At 43.6% G+C, this 19745-nt stretch overlaps 1 protein-coding gene across 1 annotated transcript in view; it reads left to right on the top strand.

Moving 5' to 3' along the window:
* Window positions 1–19414, top strand: part of ENDOD1 (endonuclease domain containing 1) — a 30093-nt gene extending 10679 nt beyond the window's left edge. Inside the window, exon 2 of the mRNA XM_008593969.1 lies at window positions 17770–19414. Coding sequence (XP_008592191.1) covers window positions 17770–18972 — 1203 coding nt within the window. The 3' untranslated portion in view covers window positions 18973–19414. The remainder of the gene's footprint in view (window positions 1–17769) is intronic.
* The last annotated feature ends 331 nt before the right edge of the window (window positions 19415–19745 follow it).

A 19745-nucleotide genomic window follows, 5' to 3' on the forward strand; every position in this document is an offset into this window, starting at 1 on the left:
CCCCATCCCTGCCCAACCTTATCTGGTGTCACCCACTTTTCCAGGCCTTTAGCTCTGGCCACTTTGGGTTCTTTTTGATTTTTTTTTTTTTCATTTTTAAAATTTCCATGTTCTCTCCCATCATTGGACCCTCGTATCTGCGGTCTCCTGAGTCCTGCAGGGTCTGTCCCCCATCCCTGCCCAACCTTATCTGGTGTCACCCCTTTTCCAGGCCTTTAGCTCTGGCCACTTTGGGTTCTTTTTGATTTTTTTTTTTTCATTTTTAAAATTTCCATGTTCTCTCCCATCATTGGACCCTCGTATCTGCTATTTTGTTTTAGTTTTTGCCTTCTGTGATATTCCCAACTAGGTCAACTGCCCATAATACTCTCTAGTAGCAGCAAACACACCTTTTCTGTGCTAGTGTGTTGCAATTATACATTTATTTGTGTGACTGAGAGCCGCCTGGCTAGCCTCTAAATTCCATGAAGGCAGGGCCTGGGGCTTCTGTCGCTCACCGTCGAATCCTCATTGTCTGACACAGAGGACAGCACACTTTTTCTGTAAAGGGTCAAATAGTAAAATTTTAGACTTTGTGGGCCAAACAGACTCTGTTGCAACTATTCAACTATGCTGCTTTGGCACAATAACAAACACAGACAATACATAAATGAATGAGTATGGCTGTGTTCCAGGAAAACTTTCTTTATGAAAACAGTTGATAGGCTAGATTGGGCTCATGGGCTGTAGTTTGCCAACTCCTGGTCTAGCATAATGCCAGCACTTACTGTGGGATTAATAAATGTTGTTGAATGTTGAGCACTTAGCAAATATGGACTGAACAGTGGCAGTGAAATATAACAGCTGTGCAATGCTATTTGTATTATGACACAGCAGCTCTAGATCTAGACCTACAGACCATTTTCAACTAATTTTTTTATTGTGGTGGTGATGATGGTTGTTATTTATAATATTTAGGTTTTTTATAATTATAAAAGTAACATATGCTCATGGTAAAAAAATTTTGAACATGTCAGAAATATATAAAGAAAAGATCACACTTCTCATAGATAATCAATCTTCACAGTTTGTGTGTGTGTGCGTGTGTGTGTGTACGTAGCATTCCAGAAATTTCCATTGCGCTCAGGGATGCATGTAGTGTTTTATACCCTTTATTCTAGTCAACAAAGTTCGGCACTCCTTTGGACTTGTGAGGCAACATCTAACAAGCTTCTCAAACAACCATCATACTCATGGAATGGGAAAGCGTAGAGATATTTCTAATGGATAAGTTTGTACATAAATGTAAACAATTTATTTCATTCAGCATTTTAATTTAGAAATAGAAGACTTGGAGGCTTCAAATGCAAAGTCTACTTCATTACATTTTTCTTTCAAGTATATATAATACATAACTCACAGCTGGCTTGAAGTCAGGCAACCTTTCTTCTTCCCATGTTCCTGCACAGAGGAGGGATTATCCTTTTCTTCTTATAGAAGAGGAGACAGAGGCCCAGGGAGTCCCTGATCTGCCCAAAGTCACAAGGCCAGTAAATGGCAGAGCTGACAGATCTCTACATTTCTAATGTGGCGTTTTGATACTAAACCCTACTGCCATACAGGCTCATGTTTTAGAGGACCTTGAAGAAGAGCTATATGTACAAAACCCAGGAGAAAAGTCCAGATAAATGGAAATTATGTTGCCTAAGGGTAGATTTATTACCCTCAAATGATATTTATTACATAGCACTGAGAAGCAGATGTTGTCTCTTTTGTACTTAAGAGGTGGTAAGCTTAAATAGCTTGAGGATTTAGGTTGTATGCAAATAAACCATTTCCCGATAGTGAGAGTTATTGTGTTATGAAGAGTCTAGGGGCTGTCAGGTCCCCTTCTCTAATGATCTTTAAAATGAAAGGTAAATTTTGCCTGTTGGCTTTGGAGAAAGGCTATCTGTTGTAGTTATAATCTTGTGTGGAGACAGGCTATGGACTTTCCTGGTTTTTGGACGAGGGTGACTCATAGTGGAGTTGACAGTGGTATGTCTCAGGCTGCAGTTCCACGCCCAGGCTTGTTACTGCTTTCACTGCTGTCAATATTGGGTAGCTTTCTGCTCCTCCATTCCTCCCACAGTCCAGTGCCTCAGGCTGATCATTAAAGAAGGAGGAAGCTAAGGAACTAGGAAGATTAGTGTGCATGTGTATGCATTTGTGTGTGTGTTTCCTCTCTGTTATTCTTACCATTCCTTTACACGGTAAATGTGATCACAGCCAGTCAGAGACAAGAGTTCATCATAAACTTGCTCTCTTCTTTATCAGTGAATTGGGATTTAAGAAGTAGGCATGAAATTACAAGGAGCTTCAGTGACATAAACACGCTCACCCTGTTTATTTGTTTGCTTGGTCATTTATTCATTACTGGGCAGCAGCTCTAGACCCTTAGCATTGCAAAGGATTAATCATCAGGCATCCAGCTGCTGATCAATAACTTTAATCAGTGTTGTCATTATCATCAGCATCTAAACCATGTATTGAGATCTCAGCACTAAGCCAAGAAATAGGAGTCCAAGACATAGCCCTGGAATGAGACACAGTCCCTGCCCTCAGGTGTCTTATTGCTTAGGAAGGCACATCACGATAAAGAAGTGGTTTACTTAGCTCTCTCTCACCAGACTGTTAGCCTGTAAGGGGCGAGGACTGCACATACAGAGCGTTTAAGACAATGGGGTTCATAGACAAAGTTGGGTTGAGTCCCCGCTCTGCCATTTACTAGCTGTGCGACCTTGGAAATGTTACTAAATCTCGTAGCCTGTAAGGGGCGAGGACTGCACATACAGAGCGTTTAAGACAATGGGGTTCATAGACAAAGTGGGTTGAGTCCCCGCTCTGCCATTTACTAGCTGTGCGACCTTGGAAATGTTACTAAATCTCATGCAGCTCAGTTCCCTGTCTGTGGCATGGGGCTAATAAGTTGTCCCCGTCCTGCAGAGGAGTTAGGAAGATTCAGCAAGACAGTGTGTTTGTGCGAAAAGCAGTCTGCACTGTGCCTAAGCACGCAATGCATATACGCTGAGCGTGATGAATGAGTAAGTAACCTTGGCTCCCCAGACCATGCCTACTCCGGAGACAAGCAGGGTGTGTGTTACACGCTCTAGGTCTGGCCCAGTGTTACTGTCGACATGCCCTTCATTTCTCACACTCCTGCTGTGTCAACCTTACCAGTGACTGCGCTCAGCTTTTTCTCTGGCGTCAGCTGTTCTGCACTATTCTCTATGTTATTGTTGCCCAGTGATACTCTTTTGAAAAATTTGGTAGAAATTTCTTCTCTATATCCCCTGGGATTCCCCTCTGATCTGCTCCCAGACTACTGGGACCAAGATAACATGTCTCTTCATTCGTTCACCAATTTTAATCCCAGAGTCTAGAAGTTTCCATTGTCTGCAAGGTCCCTTTTCCTATTCCCTCAGAGGCTTACTGGTTCTCATAACTAGGTCTGGCCCAGTGTTACTGTCGACATGCCCTTCATTTCTCACACTCCTGCTGTGTCACCCTTACCAGTGACTGCGCTCAGCTTTTTCTCTGGCGTCAGCTGATCTGCACTATTCTCTATGTTATTGTTGCCCAGTGATACTCTTGAAAAATTTGGTAGAAATTTCTTCTCTATATCCCCTGGGATTCCCCTCTGATCTGCTCCCAGACTACTGGGACCAAGATAACATGTCTCTTCATTTGTTCCCCAATTTTAATCCCAGAGTCTAAAAGTTTCCATTGTCTGCAAGGTCCCTTTTCCTATTCCCTCAGAGGCTTACTGGTTCTCATAAGAACTCCTGATATTTCAGACTCATTGATGGATTAATCATAAACTTAAGGCTATTCGGGTGAAGGGCAGGACTGTTGTAAGGTATCACTGGTAGATTCACAGGCACAGGAACTGAGATACAGGCCTCAAAACAACTGGTGCTGGGAAATTTCTAGAAGCCAGATGGTCCCACAGAGTCTTCAGGGTCTTTTTTCCACCCTCCTTCTGTCTTTTCTCTTTTAAATGGTTCTGCTCTCTCATGGGTCAGCCTGGCTGTCAACCCTAAACTCTATCTAGGTGTCTTCACTCCCTCTATCAACTGTTCTCAGTCTCTGAGTTTTTTAAATTGAAAACCCAAGAGAGCCACCTGGTTGGTTGGTGGCAAGGTTGGGTAGCCCTTGGTTGTGACTGGCACGGAGATGGGTAGGAGGGGGTCATGTGTAAGAAATGCTGTTCTTTCAGAGATAGTGTCGGAAATACTCGGTTATGAGTGTTCTTTCCCAGGACTGGGTGAGCTGAGACCTCAGGAAAGATTTCACTGAGGCTAACTCAACCAGGGTCCTTGCTGGAAGCAGATGGAACTCTCAGAATAGTTTAACCAACAGAATTTAATGAAGAAACTATTCACAGAGAACTAAGGGAGCCAACAAAATATGGTAAAGCCCTAGGGACTAGTAATAGCAGGAAGGTGTGACCATCCCAGGCCTGTGGGGTCAGGGGTAGGAGCCTGGTAAGTGCTGTGTAGAGAAGCTCAGCCAGAGCCAGAACCATGGAGACCAGGCAGAAAGGGAGCAAGGGAGTGAGTAATCCCTTCCCCCTCTTCCCACTGATGGCTCCAGTCAGAATCCGGAGGGCTGGAGAGCACAGGTGATGTGGTCCCTAGAAGTCAGCCTCGTGGGACATAGAGCAGGGCAGACAAGAGTGGAGAACAGATCTGGAAGGCAAAAGGAAACCACCCGGCACAGGAGCTGTGAGGTTGGAGCTGGGCCTTGGCACCCAAATAGGATTTATGTGGCAGAGGGGAATGGTGAAGACATCCCCGCCAGGAGTGACAGGGGCAGCTTACAGAGGGCAGGAGGGGCATTTCCATTCCATCCATGTAACTGACACAGAGGGGATGGGGACTGACCTGTTCTGCTTGGGTATAAGAGAAGGTTGAAGAGAAGGAGGAGGAGGAATTCTGGGGAGAAGCTCATGAATAAGCCAGTTTGTCATTTAATCAGGAAGTGATGGGATGCCACCGAGGGCATTGGAGAGTAGTGATATGTTCAAAAGATTATAAATAGCAAAAATAGCTTCTCGTTGCACATATGAATAAGGCAGGAAATCCGTGTTTACACATATGATCAGAATACTAGCTGATCCAATAGGCGGAGGGTCCAAAGGGCCCATAACGTGTTATTCTCTACCTTGGCATTACTATCACAGCTCTTACAATTTGTGGACAATGCCTCTCAAAGTATTAATATCACGTGAATAAATTAAGCTCGGTCAGGGCACTTCCAAAGATGATTTAAACATTTGTTTTTCAGTGTGGAGTTCATGGATCACCTGGGGTGGTGGTTAAAATGCATATCTGAGCCCCACCCCAGACCTACCAAAAGTGCTTCTGTTGTGAAGCGTGGGAATCTGCATTTTTAACAAGGACCAATGTGTGTCTGATACAAACTGGAGTTTGAGAACTATTGATTTAAGGAGCCATCACTAATTTCCTGTAGTAGCTGTCAAGACAGGGACTTAATTCCATCAGAGACAAAGTTAGAATCTGCTGAAGATCTAGCCCAGCGATTCCCAATTTAGAATCATATTAGAATCACATGGGGAATTTTCAAAACATCCTGATGTGGGGTGGGGGTCTCTTTTTAATATTTATTATTATTTATTTTCTGATTTAATAAACTGGGTGAGGCCTGAAGAAATTTTTTTTAAAGTTTCCAGGCGATTTTGATGTGCAGCCAGTCCTAAGAACCTCTAATCTTGTCCGAACTCAGAAGGTGGAAAAAATTAGAGAGGGAGATTTCTCAATTTAACTGACTTTTTTGAATTCTGTACCACATAGTCAATGCTAAGAATAATTGCTCTGGAAAAGAAAGTGGAGTTCAGAGTGGAAAACAGGCTTCTGTGAGTAATGAGGAAGGAAACCAAAGAAGACCAGGGATGATGTAACCTGAGAAGGTACTGCAGTCTGGAAAGGTCTTAAAGGAGTCAGTGCATTTTCTTAGGCTCCCAAAAGGAGTTTGAAACTCAGAGCTCTGTGTGAGAAGGAGCAGCCAGAGAGTCCCCAGCGAGTTTGTTTGCCCTGGAAGCCACCTGCTGGCCTCCCCTCAGGGCTTTCTTGCCTGCATTTATTGCCAGTTTAGAATTGGTGTGTTTTTTTATTCCCCCTTTTATTTTTATTTTTTCAAGTTTTCAAGAAAAAGCAAAGTCTGAAATGGAAGCAGAACATTCTTTCATGCTTTCTCCTGTTCCACTGTCCTCTGACTCAGGAGGAGAGAACTCTCAGCCTCGTCTTTGCATGCCCACCATTCATGACACCCAGGGGTGTGCCCAGCTTGGACCCCAGTTGCAATGCTGCCCCTTCCCACAGGCAGGAAGGTATGTGAGTGGCGCTGGGTGTCCAGAGGAAGGGTGATTCACCGGGAGGAAGGCGGACAGGGCCAGGAAGCCCTCCTTAGTGCTAAAAAGCAGTTCAGGAAATAAAAAGTTTCTCTTTCCTGAAAGAAAGAAAGAAAGAAAAAATTAGCATCCTTCTAATTTTTCTAAAGCTGTTTCTATTCCCAAGAGGATAAATAATATTTTAGATGCCAAGCAGGGAGGATTTTTTTTTTTTTCTTAAATGAGTGGGTTGGAACTTTCTTTCTTTCCTGAGAGCTGAAAGGCCTCATGGTTTATTCCTTCTCCCATGTCCTTAATCTGCTGTTATGTCCCCACCAGCCACACTCTTCAATGCTGAAAGGCAGCTCTTTCCCTCACTGGGTATTTTCCATGGTTGGTAGGTTCTACTAGGACTTACCCAGCCCTCAGATCTAGTTCTTTCAACTGTGCATGACTGTGCACAGGACCTTTATGTTCTGTCCAGATCTGATAAGATTATCTGATGTTCCGATTGGCAGCTGCACTCACGATTCCTTATAAGGAGGGGCTCTCTGACCCACGTGGTGATGGGCAGTGGGTCATAGCATCTCTTTTATATCCCTGTGTGTGTGTGTGTGTGTGCATGTGCATGCACACGTTTACATAGCAGAAACAAAATTGGAACACCCACTGTTCAGCTCGTCCTATTATTTAACTCTTGTTGAAAAATAAACCCCAAAGGAAATAGCTTTGTCCCCACAGAGTTAGATAGGTCCTCACTGGGTTGTCTCCTGACCACAGGGGCTTGTTTGAATCTTCCCCTCCATGTGCTTATCCAGTCTCAGTTTAAAATTCTCCAGGGGGGCCGGCCCGGTGGCGCACTCGGTTGAGTGCGGTGCTTGGGAGCGCAGCGGCGCTCCCGCCGAGGGTTTGGATCCCATATAGAGACCAGTCCGCTCACTGGCTGAGCGTGGTGCGGGCGTGACACCGAGGGTTGCGATCCTGTTGCCGGTTGCGATCCCGTTGCCAGTCGCGGTACGGGCGCGACACCAGGGTTGCAATCCCGTTACCGGTCACGAAAAAAGACAAAAGGAAAAAAAAAAAATTCTCCAGGGGAAGGAAACTCCACCCTTGCCATGGTGCACCATTGCAGAGTGTAATAACCACTTGGACAATCCCTCATCAGGACCACCTTTTCTATGCAGCAGATTGTGGAGCAGAACTAGAGGACAGTCAGTTCTCTCTGGAGCCTCATCTGCAAATTGGAGGAAATCCTTTGTGCTTCAGAAGATTGCTGTGGAGGTCAAATGATATCATTCTGTCAACAGATACCAGTCACTTCCCAGTGCACAGGGCCATCATGCTAGGTGTGGAGTGCAGAGATAATTGGGCTCTGGCCCTGACTCTTCAACTCACTGGGAAGACAGGTGAATAAACAGGACAGGAAGACAGGACAGTGGCAGACCCCTCCCTGCTTTGTCTCTGGTGGCTAGTCTGCTGAACCCCACCACCTACTTGATACCCTGCTCCTGGGTACTGTCTCTACTAATGCCAGCCACTGTCATCAGCAGGGCCTCACCTGGCCCTCCACCTGCAAGCTGCTGACGTGCTGCTCCTCCACCCCAGCCTTTCCCTCTCCCCATGTCCCCTGAACCTGTCTTGATCTTTATCTGCCCCTCACCCACTCAGTCTTCACATCAGCAGCGCCATTAGCTGTCACCTGCAGCTCTTGGCCCCTGCCCACCTGGACTCTGAAGTCAGGTACTTTGATCTGTTTGCAGTGACAAGGCTTCCACATTTCATACCCACCATAGCACCTAGGCCAGTTCTTTCCTGCTCCTGTCCCTGGGCGACAGATCATTATCAGGGCACAGTAAGTACAGTAAATACTCAAACCCTGGCCCTGGCAGAGCGGCCTGCCACATCCATCCTGGCTGACTTCCATGCAGCTTTCTTTTCTTGTCAGAAGCCTTTCTCTCCTTTTTTGCAAATTCCTTGGTACTGTGACCTCAGGAGGCTTACAGACCTCCCTGTTTTTCCTACACACTGGCCCCCAGCCTCCATGACAGAGAGGCTGAACACTGTGTCCCTGAGAAGTCGCAGCAGCAGCACCCCCCATGTGCCCTCCTCTCATCCTCCCCAGTTCTCAGAAGAGGTTCCCCTTAGCCTGGGCTGGCTCTTCCCCATGTGCTCCTAGCGTCATCCCCCTTGCTCTCCCACTGCCCTGGTCCCACTGCCGCCATTGCTGTCACCAGCAGACTAATCAGCAGGTACCTTCCTTCCCACAAGTCATCCTAGCTCTCTGCAGGGTATTCTGGGCATTCTGGAACATTCTGTCACCCTCTGCCTACTCTCAGGGATCCTCCCACTCCATTGCCCCATGGTGCAGTGCCCTGACTGGTCTCGGAGGTTGCAGCTGGGACCCCTGCCCTCTCAGTCTTCTGGCCCCGAGGGATCCTTTGTGGCATCAAAACAGTGTACAGGTGTGATTGCTGGGAAAGGAGTCAAAGGGATGCCCTGTACCTGCCGTGTTTCTGAGTTGTTTCAGAGAAAGTGCTTGTGAAGATGGTGTGATTCTAGCCCTGAAGGAGTTGAGAAGAATGAGCGGAAGGAGCACAAAAGAGGAGAGGAGGAGGTGGTGAGCAGTGTTGGTGCTAACGAGCTCCAAAGCTTCGTGTGTGTGCTCCGCGTGTGCTCTGCGGATCACTCTCCACAGGCAGCCCCTCCCCCCTCCTCCCTGACAAACTCCCTGAGGCAAATCTGCACCAGGTGACTCTGGTCCCTGTGGTTTGCATGGGTTTTGCAGTCCAGAAGTCCTCAGGGACAGGGGCTCTGCTCAGTGGCTCCCTGCTCCTCCAACCAGTTGCCTTCTTACCATGTCCCTGAGATGCTCTTGGCTCAAGTAACCAGCCCTAACTTGTGCAGAGACTTAAGTAGCCCCAGCCTCCAATGCTCCCTTTGTTTTGGGCAGGGAGACATCTTTGCTTATCCCTGCAACCCCCTGTCCCTCAGGCTAAGGTCCTGTTCATCTGCCTTTACCTAAAGACTTCTCAAACAAGAGGCCTGTTGCTGCAGCCTCCTCTTGTCCCTATCCAGTCACTTGCCCCAGCTGTCTACTTTCCTAAGCCCAAGGTCATTACTGGTTCTAATCATCAAAGGCCTGGGCCTTATCTCCATCCTATTCCCTCTTCCGCAGCAGGTGGCACACGCTGTTGACTGTCCTCTGGCCGAAGCTTTCTCCTCCCTTGACTTTTGACGTGACACTGGACGACTGATTCTCCTCACCTCTCCAGCTGTGTCTCTCAGTTCACTCCTCCTCCCGCTCTTGCCTTCTTGCAGTGATCGCACCGTGGCTCTCAGCCTTCCCTTCCTCATCCAGAAGCGTGGGCTGCTACCAGCATGTGGTTAGGAGCTCTGGAATCAGAGAAGCTGGGCTTAAGTCTGGCTCTTCCACATACTTGTTGGATGATTTTGTATTACAGCTTATCTGGGTTTCCATTTTCCCATGTGTAAAATGGATGGTAATAATGTGTATCTCCTAGGGTTATGTGAAGAGTGAATTGAATGCAACAATATTTTCCAGATTTTAATTTGCTCTCCTGCTATCATCTCCAATTAAACCTTTCACTTTTTCTTACTCAGAGTACTGTTTCCACGGGCTGCTTGTTTCTGCCCCTAAGCCTTTGTGTAGAAATCTTGCTAAGCCTTTATTGACTTTTCTGTTTTGCTAAATCTCTCAAAGCCTTGCACATCCTTCAAGTCCCACTTCAGGTTTTGTTTCCCCCAAGAAGTTTTTCCTAACTGCATTCACTGTCCCTCCTCTCTCTCTGAAATTCTATTGCTCTTTTTCTTTCTGCCATTTACTTAGCAGTTGATATAAACTGCATTACACTGTTCTTTTCCACTCAATTTTCTATTTAAATTTGTATGTGTCTGTGTCTTGTTTCCATAAATAGATGATGACTTTCTTGATGTGAAGGTCTATTTTGAGGCATGTAAAACAGTGATTAATAACACCAGCTATGGAGCTGGACCTCCTGAGTTCACACTCTGGTCCTACCACATGCTAACTTTGTGACTTTGGCAAGTTGCTTAACCTTGGTGTACCTCGTTTTTCTCTCCTGCCAAAAGGTGATGATAATAGTCCGTAGTTGCTGTGAGTTTAAATGTGGGAACAGTTAGCTCAACCATTTACTGATTTAATACATGTAAATCTCTTTAGAATAGTGTCTAGCACATAGTACTCAATAAATGTTGCTCCTTGTTATTATCAGCTCCAGTATTTCCTTCTGTAGTGCTAGACACACAAGGTAAGCTTAATAAATATTGTTGAATGGGTGAACAGTTTTCCTCCTGTATTCCTTTTCAGTTTTCCATTATTCTTTTTTCTTTCTTACGTGCATATTATCACAAAAACCTTAAAGTCTCCCTTCATTTAAGTCTGAAGCAAAAAAGCAACCCCATGGGGTTAAATAGCTTTTATTGACTGGTATAAGGAAACAGACTAGCTTGTTGAGAGGAACAATTTTTTTCTTGGTACTAAATTTGAAAAGGAATTTGTTGCAAGATTATTTATGGTGCAGGAGACTGATGGAGTGGGGAGACCTCATTCTTCTAAAACTTACTTAACATATTGAGATAGGAAAAAAAAAAATTCCATTAAATATAGGACTGTACCAAATTACATTGGCAGCCCAAGGGGACTAGGTCAGCTAAGAGGTGGATTAGACAGAATTTTGTACGTTCCCCTACGTCCTGAGATTCCACTGGGAAACCAAAGAGTAAGATTGGTGGTGTGTGCAAAATATATAATCCAGATATTGTAATCTGAAATTACCTCTTATATTATAGGTATATTTTTGTCTTTAGGGAGCAGTGTCGTCAGTAATTTACTGTAATTGCAATAACCAGATCATTAAGTTGTGTCTGTAGAGAGCATGGGAAAACACCTCTGCCCTTTACGTGACAGGTATCAAAGAATATACTAAGACTGTTTTAATCAAATACTATTACTATTTTCAATGCAATTTTCCATACATGAGATAGGTATTTTACTGACACACACACATGCAAACACACATGTACACACCCACACTTTGTCATCCCTTCAGAAAATGAGAGCCTACCGAGACGTACTTGGTCGTTTGTAGAGTCGAGTGAGTATGATAATGATAGAGAGCTGGTATGCTGATTTTATTTAGATTTTTCAGATCATTCTTCAACAAAGGCTATTAAAACGTTAGTCATCTTGGGATCAGAAGAAAGCTTTGTCATTGGTTAAAAAACTGGTCTTAAAATAGGAAGCAAGTTAGCATAATGAGCTTTTCTCTCAGTGGAGATCAGTTAGCAGGGTATTAAAAAGTCCTGGGATTTAATATATTTTTATCAATGATATGGTAAAGTGACTTCATAATGTAATGCTCAATTTTTTGAGTGACTCCAAGTTGCAAAATACAAAATCAATAGGAATAAATTTCAGGAAGACAGAAATACTTGCATGAAAAGATGAAAGAGTTCATTATCTATTATGGGCCAGTGTGATTTAGGAAAGAGCTGGGAGTCTCTGTAGCCTATTCTTAGTGAGGAGATTTAGCCTATAAAGGTCTTGGCACCATGAGTAAAGGTGGTGAGAAATACTGCTGTACTTATACCAAACAATTTATTCAGGAGGTGGTCTAAATAAAAAAAAAAAAAAGAAGAGAGGAAGAATTAAGAAAAGTAGATAAGTTTGGAGATGATAATTGAATAATGAGTTATAAGAGGAAATAGTGTATACTTTAGGAGAAATCTTTTAATCCTGAAAGAATGGAGAAAACATCTGGTTAAGTACCTGATCAGATATGGAATTCCTCACCTCCCACTGTAAACACATAGAAATATTGTATAAAACATATAATTTTTTAAAAATTAAATTCATATTTGAACAAAAAAGTAAGAAAGGGAAATTTCCAGGTATGAGAAATATATAAGAAATCAATTGCCAAAGCTGGGTATCAGAAATATATAAGATATCAATAGCCACAGCACCCTAGGGATCAGGGCTCCAACATGCCTGGTGACAGGAGTGAAAGCCACATAATATGTTCATAATATGGAACTGTAACTAGGCTCACTGAGTAAAGCTGGGACTAGAAAAGAGCTGCAGCACTAGAGAACTGGGTAGGAAACTATCTGCAGGTTGTTCTAGCAAGCAGCTACCCACACTGTGTCATAAGTTGAAATAACTACCCTCCAGAAGTAAGCCTAGAGCCAGCACCTTCCTTTGTGTGGGTCCAAATTTGTGCTGTTTTTTCCATGTAGAAACCCTGAACTGAGAAAATAACTGAAGCTAGTCCAGAATCATTTCACTCTGCAGGGCTCTTGCAGAGGCAGTGACAAAAGCAATCCCATTGGGTATTGGTTGTTTTCTTTCTTTCTTCCCCCCCCCCAACAAAATGCCATGGACCTCTTATGAAGATAACCTCACCAGTGAAAATTGCAAAGCACTTAAGTATACCCACCACCCTGAAGTCAACCAGTAGAAGCAACAAAATAAATGGAAAAAATACATAAAATAGAGAACTCTTAAAGGTACTTTAAAATAAGCATGTCTAAACTATAAGATAAAAAATATTTCCACAAGAGAAAAAAACCAGGAGAATTTGAAATAGAATTGAAAAGAGAAATAAATGTCATGGAAGTAGAAAAACAGACCAAGAAAATCCTTAACAAACAGCTTAAAAAGACTAGACAGAGTTAAAGAAAGATATAGTGAATTGGAAGCTGGATCTGAGAAACTCACCTAGGATGCAGTATAGAGAGATAATGACATATAAAATATGGAAAGATAAGACGTGGAGAGGATAGAAAAAGAGGCTTCGATGTATATCTAGTTGGGTTCTCCAAAGAAAGAATAAAGGATTTATGGAAGGTCAATATGTTTTTTTATAAAACATCTTTTGTCATTTTTGTCAGAGATTTAATACTGGATTAAGTAAACCTTGGGAAATTTCTCTACTTTTTATTTCATGTTTTAATTTTTCCTACTAGCATCCACACTAGTTTGTCTACATTAGTGTATTGTACTAAGGCCGTGACCAGACAAGACAAACCTAGAATGCCTGACATTTCCACAGTCCCTATGTGGATCACCAGAGTTCTCTCTTCAGTGCCCAGTCCACAAGCTGGTTCAACAGAGGTGGGCATTTGACTCAAGCATAGCTATTCCATAGGCTTTTCTTGAAATGGCCTGATGTGAAAAGATGAACTGGGTAAATCACATTCTGTCTCTTGAGCATTTGAAGTAGGAAACTAGGTAAAAGAAGAAACTAAAATTGAAGGTTAATGGTATGACAAATGGCTAGAGAGACCATAATGGCCCATGAGCAAGCTCAAGTTATGATGGAAGAAGTAAGTTACCATGAGTAAGAAGCAGCCATGAAGTAGAGAAGAGCTATGCAGAAATAGGTAGGTGAGGAATCCAGGTGGGAGAGAGAGAGACATTCCAACAGGTCAAATGTGGCTGTGTCTCATTAATAGCAGTCATTAGTGTCTAATTAGTCTCGACCACAGACTCTTTCTGCCAGAATTCCCTGGGGCTGCCTGGAATCCATTTCTAGTTCTAGCAATGCCAAGCTATACCAGAATTTCTGGATCTTTGGTTCAGCTTTTCCTGAGTTACCACTCCTGTTATCCTTCCAATGCACCCATCATTACAAGAGGCAACGTGGTTGAGTCTTTGTTCATTGACAATAGAAGGTCTTAAGGAAAACAGTCCAGATTCACTTAAGTTAATACAATTCATCTAGATTACCTTGGTTGTATTGGGTCCCTTTTTAAACTGTGTAACTCCACCCCGTGGTGTAGGAGTGGAGGGACTTGTGTGGAGTGGGCTGATTTTACAGTTTTTCTCCAAGAAAGTTTGCTGTGCTTGGGTGCTGGCTATTCTCTGCCCCCCTCGTCAGTGTACAGAAGGCAAAAGCAGTAGCCAGTTGAGGTGCTGGTAGGAATAGCGCCTCCTGTGGACCGGCCAACTAACCAGTTTTTAAGGGTGGCAGGACCCCGGAAACTATTCTGGCCATTCGCTCACTGCCTGTGCTGCTACGTTCTTGACTATAAGTTAGTGGCTCAGCCACCCTGTGCCCTGGGCGAAGGCAAAAAGGAGGCATGAGGACTAGCCAGTACTCACATATGCATCCTTTAACCTTTCCTTTTCATCCTCTCTTCAGTCTGGGGACTGCCACATCAGAGGGCTCAGATATCACCTTCCCTCCCTGCAACCTTAAGGAGCTTCATTTATTACATGACACAGAAAAGAAGATTACAGATAGCACAGTATTTTTTTCCCACTCACTAATAGAGAAAACTGGCACAGCAGTGTCTATTAAGATAGGAGAAAGTATAGCTTAGTAATAAAGATCATATGCTTTAGGGAGAAAAAGACTCAGACAATAGAGTCCTGATCCTGTTACTAATTATTGGATGACTGGAAAAGTTACTTTGTCTTTCTGGGCCTTAATTTCCCCATCTGTAAAATAAGGTAAAAATACCTTCCATATAATGTGATGTTGAAAACATTTAATTGGTAGTTCACAAAAGATTGGTCTCCACCACCCGCTCCCCCATCACTATATAGGTATAATATCCAGTTGTTCTGTCTTGATTTCAAATACTATGTTCTTTCTTGTTATCAAATCATAGGGCCAAATTCGGAGTTCATAAGAATATAGTGACCATGGATATGGGGTTCTGAAGAAAGCAGGGGGAAGGGGAGGGAAGATGTGCTCTTTGCTGCCTGCATATCCAGAGCACGTAGTGTGCTTACTGCTTTGCCTAGGAAGACCCCGGGCAGGGGAGTGCACAGGGCCCAGTGTGGAATGGGCCCTGGCCTTCCCAGGTACCTTGGTTCCCTCCTGGCCCATTTCTCTGGTAAGTGTGTACAGAAAAGGCTTCACTCTGATTTATGGGCAGAAAAGGCTTCACTTTGTTTTCTGGTGCATGTCTGTGGTCGAAATCTAGAGCCCCATGAACCCAAATGGCCTGAGAGGATACAGAAGCACCCAGCTCTGCCTCCTCTGACTGTGGTAGCCAGGAGGCCATGCTCTGCAGTTTGAGAGTGAACCAACCCACAGTCCTGGCTTCTGCCTGAGAGCAGGACACTGTTGTCACACATACACACACACACTCACATTTGTACTCTCATTCACTTACCTCCTTTTCTTCCCTCTTTTATCTTCCCCTTTTCTCCTCTTGCCTCTCTCTCTTCTGCCTCCCTCCCCTTCCTCATCTAAGAGTTCCACTTCTCTGGTCATATTCCACTTCTGCCTCCCTGTAGGCACTGTTCCACCCCTTGGTGGCCTTTGGGCTGAAGACACACCAGCATACTCCCCTATGCTCTGCCACAGGGCTGCCAATTCAAAAACTTCCAGATTTCTCCCGGAAGGAATGAAGACACCGCACCAGGTTAAGTGCAGACAAATGCTGTAGTAACCACGCAGAAATGTGCATCTTGAAATCCTTGACCTTACACCCAAGACTCCTTGGATCTTGGCCAAATCTGTCACATCTTGATCTCATGATTCAGAAATGAGGCCGATATTTCCTTGGGTATATCTTTCAGTGATAGGAGAGCAGAGACAGAAGCTTTACAAAATGAATGAGCTTCTTATCTCTGTCCTACAGGGGTTATGGTGGGAATGGAGAGCAGCTAGGATCATTGCTAATTCCAGGACTGGGGAAAAAGATGGAGTGACTGAGTGAGTGGGGTCAGCCTATAGATTACTCTGTTAGGCTTCAGCAGCAGCTATTCCTGCTTTCACACCAAATTGCTCATCTGTTGCCCTCACTGCCCCTACACGTACATGCATGAGAGTGCCTACATCTGCCAGTGCAGAGCTGGAGAAATGCACAGTCACCTTGTCCTCAGACAAGAGGTGCAGTAAACAGCCCCTGTGGCCTTGACTCCTCCGGGGGTTTGTGTGAGGGGTTTAGTGAGTAGCACCAATTCTAGAGAATCAATTAGTAAGAATTTACTTATTTTAATTAGTTTCTCTTTTTGTTTTCTTTTGAAAGTAACATAATTATAAATTTATGGGTTTATGTAGGTAGGGGAGGTACAAGGAGAAAAACAAGAAAATAGAGGGAAAAAATATCACTTGCATTTCCAGGAATCAAACAACCACTATTGACATTTCATGTGCTTCCTTCCAAAGTTTTTTCTTGCATGTTTTTAGGCATTTAAAAAAATTGTGATCATTCAATTTTGTAAAAATTGCCTTTTCCTTTCAGCCTTGTAGCATATATTTCCCCATCACTATGAATTCTTTATAATTACAAGTGCTTTGTAATGGTTTTAAGATATTTCTTTGATGGATATAACATTATTTACTTAACCTTTCCCCAGTTTTGAAAATGTGGGTTGGTTCAACTTCTTGCTGTTATAAATACTGCATGTGGATCATCTCAGGGCATAACGATTAACAAGAGTGCCTTGATATCTAGTGTGTGTCAGATCTTGGGCTAGGTCCTGTGGGGACTATACATCATCTGTAGAGTCAAGGAATTTACCATCTAGTTTTGTAGGTAAAAACATAGTCCTAGGTTAATCCTGAGCTCTTTCCTTTTGTCCTTCCAGATTAATAAAGTAAAAATATACATTATGCTGTCGAACTAAAAAAAGAAAAAAAGCAAGCAAGCAGAACCAAGAAAGGATGTATATGTTGATTATAGTTAGTATATAGCACCTATCTAGATTGGCCAAGACAGAAAATGAATTTATTGGTAATAGCAAATGTTGTGGGGGTGGGGGGGGGGAGATATTAAGTTCAAACAGCAATCGACTTGAATTTTAGTTTGCATGGTAAGTATCTAATAACTGACACCAGACTATATATTTTCCCTCATTTGATTGAAATATTTTGATTAGAGTTGATTGTTTTTCATATATCCCAAAATATGTAAATGTTCATTAAGGATGCATTAAATTGCAGCCAATATTGATGGAGGATTATCTGAGTTGCAGTTCCGATTTTTATGGGCCTGTTGAGATCTACTCTTCCTTTGTTTTCATTTTTACAACTACTTAGAATCTCATGGGAAAATATTCCAAAAAAGAGCTATGAAATTCATAAAACCGCAGTAGATTAGAAAAGAATGTTACAAGGGTGTGTATGTGTGTGTGTGAGTGACAGGGTGTTACCACAGAGCATGGGTGGGGAAAACACGGGGAGAAAGACAGCAGAAGCCGATTTGAAAGATGCTTTCAAACACCAAGATTGTGGGATATTAGAATGAAGTGTGTGTGCACCAGAGAGCCAAGTCCTTCCAAATCTGAGCATTAGAAATGATACAGTAATAGGCACTTCTCCAAGTCTTGGCAGAATGATTCAGTGCTTCCGTCTGCTGTGAACAGGGATGCATCTCAACTTGTTTTCTTCTTTCAGATTGATGATCCTAACAGCAGCCTTGTGGAGGTGATTAATGAGGCTGAGGCCATCACTTCTGTGAACAACCTGGGAAACAAGCAAGCCTTGAATACAGATTACCTTGATTCTGATTACCAAAGAGGACAGTTGTACCCATTCCCCCTTAGCAGTGATTTCCAGGTGGCCACATTCACTCTCACAAACTCAGTTCCGATGACCCAGTCCTTCCAGGAACGGTGGTACATGAATCTCAACAGCCTAATGGACCGGGCCTTGATCCCACAGTGTGGCAATGGAGAAGACCTATATATCATCACAGGTGCAGTGCCCTCAGACCGCAAGGTGAAAGACAAAGTGACCGTCCCTGAGTTTGTTTGGCTGGCGGCCTGTTGTGCTGTCCCTGGAGGAGGCTGGGCCATGGGCTTCATCAAGCACACCCGGGACAGTGATATCATAGAAGATGTGATGGTGAAAGATCTTGAGAAACTGCTTCCATTTAACCCTCAGCTGTTCCAGAACAACTGTGGTGAAACTGAGCAGGACACAGAGAAAATGAAAAAAATCCTGGAAGTGGTTAACCAAGTCCAGGATGAGGAGCGAATGGTGCAATCTCAAGAGAGCTCTAGTCCCCTCCCCAGCACCAGGAGCAAGAGGTCTGCTCTGTTGCCTCCAGAGGCAGCCAAGGGGAGTAGTAGCTTTTTGGGAAAACTCATGGGTTTCATCGCTGCCCCATTCATCAAGATTTTCCAATTAATTTATTACCTTGTGGTAGCAATCCTGAAGAACATTGTCTATTTCCTGTGGTATGTTACCAAGCAGGTGATTAATGGTATAGAAAGTTGCCTTTACCGCCTGGGCTCAGCCACTATCTCATACTTCTTGGCCATTGGGGAAGAGTTGGTGAGCATCCCCTGGAAGGTTCTTAAGGTCATGGTCAGAGTCATCAGGGCCATTCTCCGAATCCTCTGTTGTCTGCTGAAGGCTGTTTGCCGTGTTCTAAGCATCCCTGTCCGAGTCCTTGTGGATGTGGCCTCTTTCCCTGTGTACACCATGTCCGCAATTCCAATTGTGTGCAGGGACATCACAGTGGGGCTTGGTGGCACCATCTCTTTGTTCTTTGACACTGCTTTTGGCACCATGGGTGGCCTATTTCAGGTTTTTTTTAGTGTCCTCAAGCGGATTGGCTCCAAAGTTACTTTTGACAATTCTGGGGAGTTGTAGAACTCAAAAAACCAATAGTGTCCATTCACAGTGAATTTGATTTTTTTAAATAGAGAAAGCTGGGATAGTTTGTCTCTACCATGGGTTTCTGTTCACTGTCAATGATCATAATATTTCACCTTTGGTGGGGGTGTCTGCCTGTTTTTGCACAGGAAGATGGCACAGTTAAGACTTGACCCAAGAGAAATGCTCAGGATGGAATTAGATGTAGTAATCAGCTGTGTACTTCCAGTTATCTGTGCAAACTTCCAAGCCACTAATAATTTCGTTATTCGCGCTGATGCAGATGACCACCTGAAAGCTGTGGTGTCCACTGGGGATCATTAAAAATTACAGAGGAGGAAAGAATTAGAGGACAACTTTAAAACAAAGGGTATCTGAGAAGTGAAGAAAGGAATCTCGTTTCTCCCACCACTCTTTGGGACTTAACATAAAACAGGTTTAATATCCTTGGCCAATTTCTTAGCATTTGCTTCTCTTTCTCCCCAACTCAACTGACCTTGGTGAAGTGCAGGTGATGCTTTGTTGAAATAACATCATTAGGGATACAGAATCTGCTGTCTGTCTTAGCTTTCTCTGGTTTCCAAGGACCTATAAGGTTTTTATTTTCCTCCAAAGTTGAATTTGGCTGCATTTTTCTTTTAGGTAATGATAAGCATTTAATGCCAAACATGGCATAACAGAGTTTGAATGTAAGGGCAAAGATTTTCTTCCCCCTTAAATGGTGTAATAGATTCCTCTCAGGTGTAAAGAAAGGAATGCAAGGGTGACAG

This window comes from Galeopterus variegatus, unplaced genomic scaffold (assembly GCF_000696425.1).
Source record: "Galeopterus variegatus unplaced genomic scaffold, G_variegatus-3.0.2 Scaffold9919, whole genome shotgun sequence".
Taxonomy (NCBI): Eukaryota; Metazoa; Chordata; class Mammalia; order Dermoptera; family Cynocephalidae; genus Galeopterus; species Galeopterus variegatus.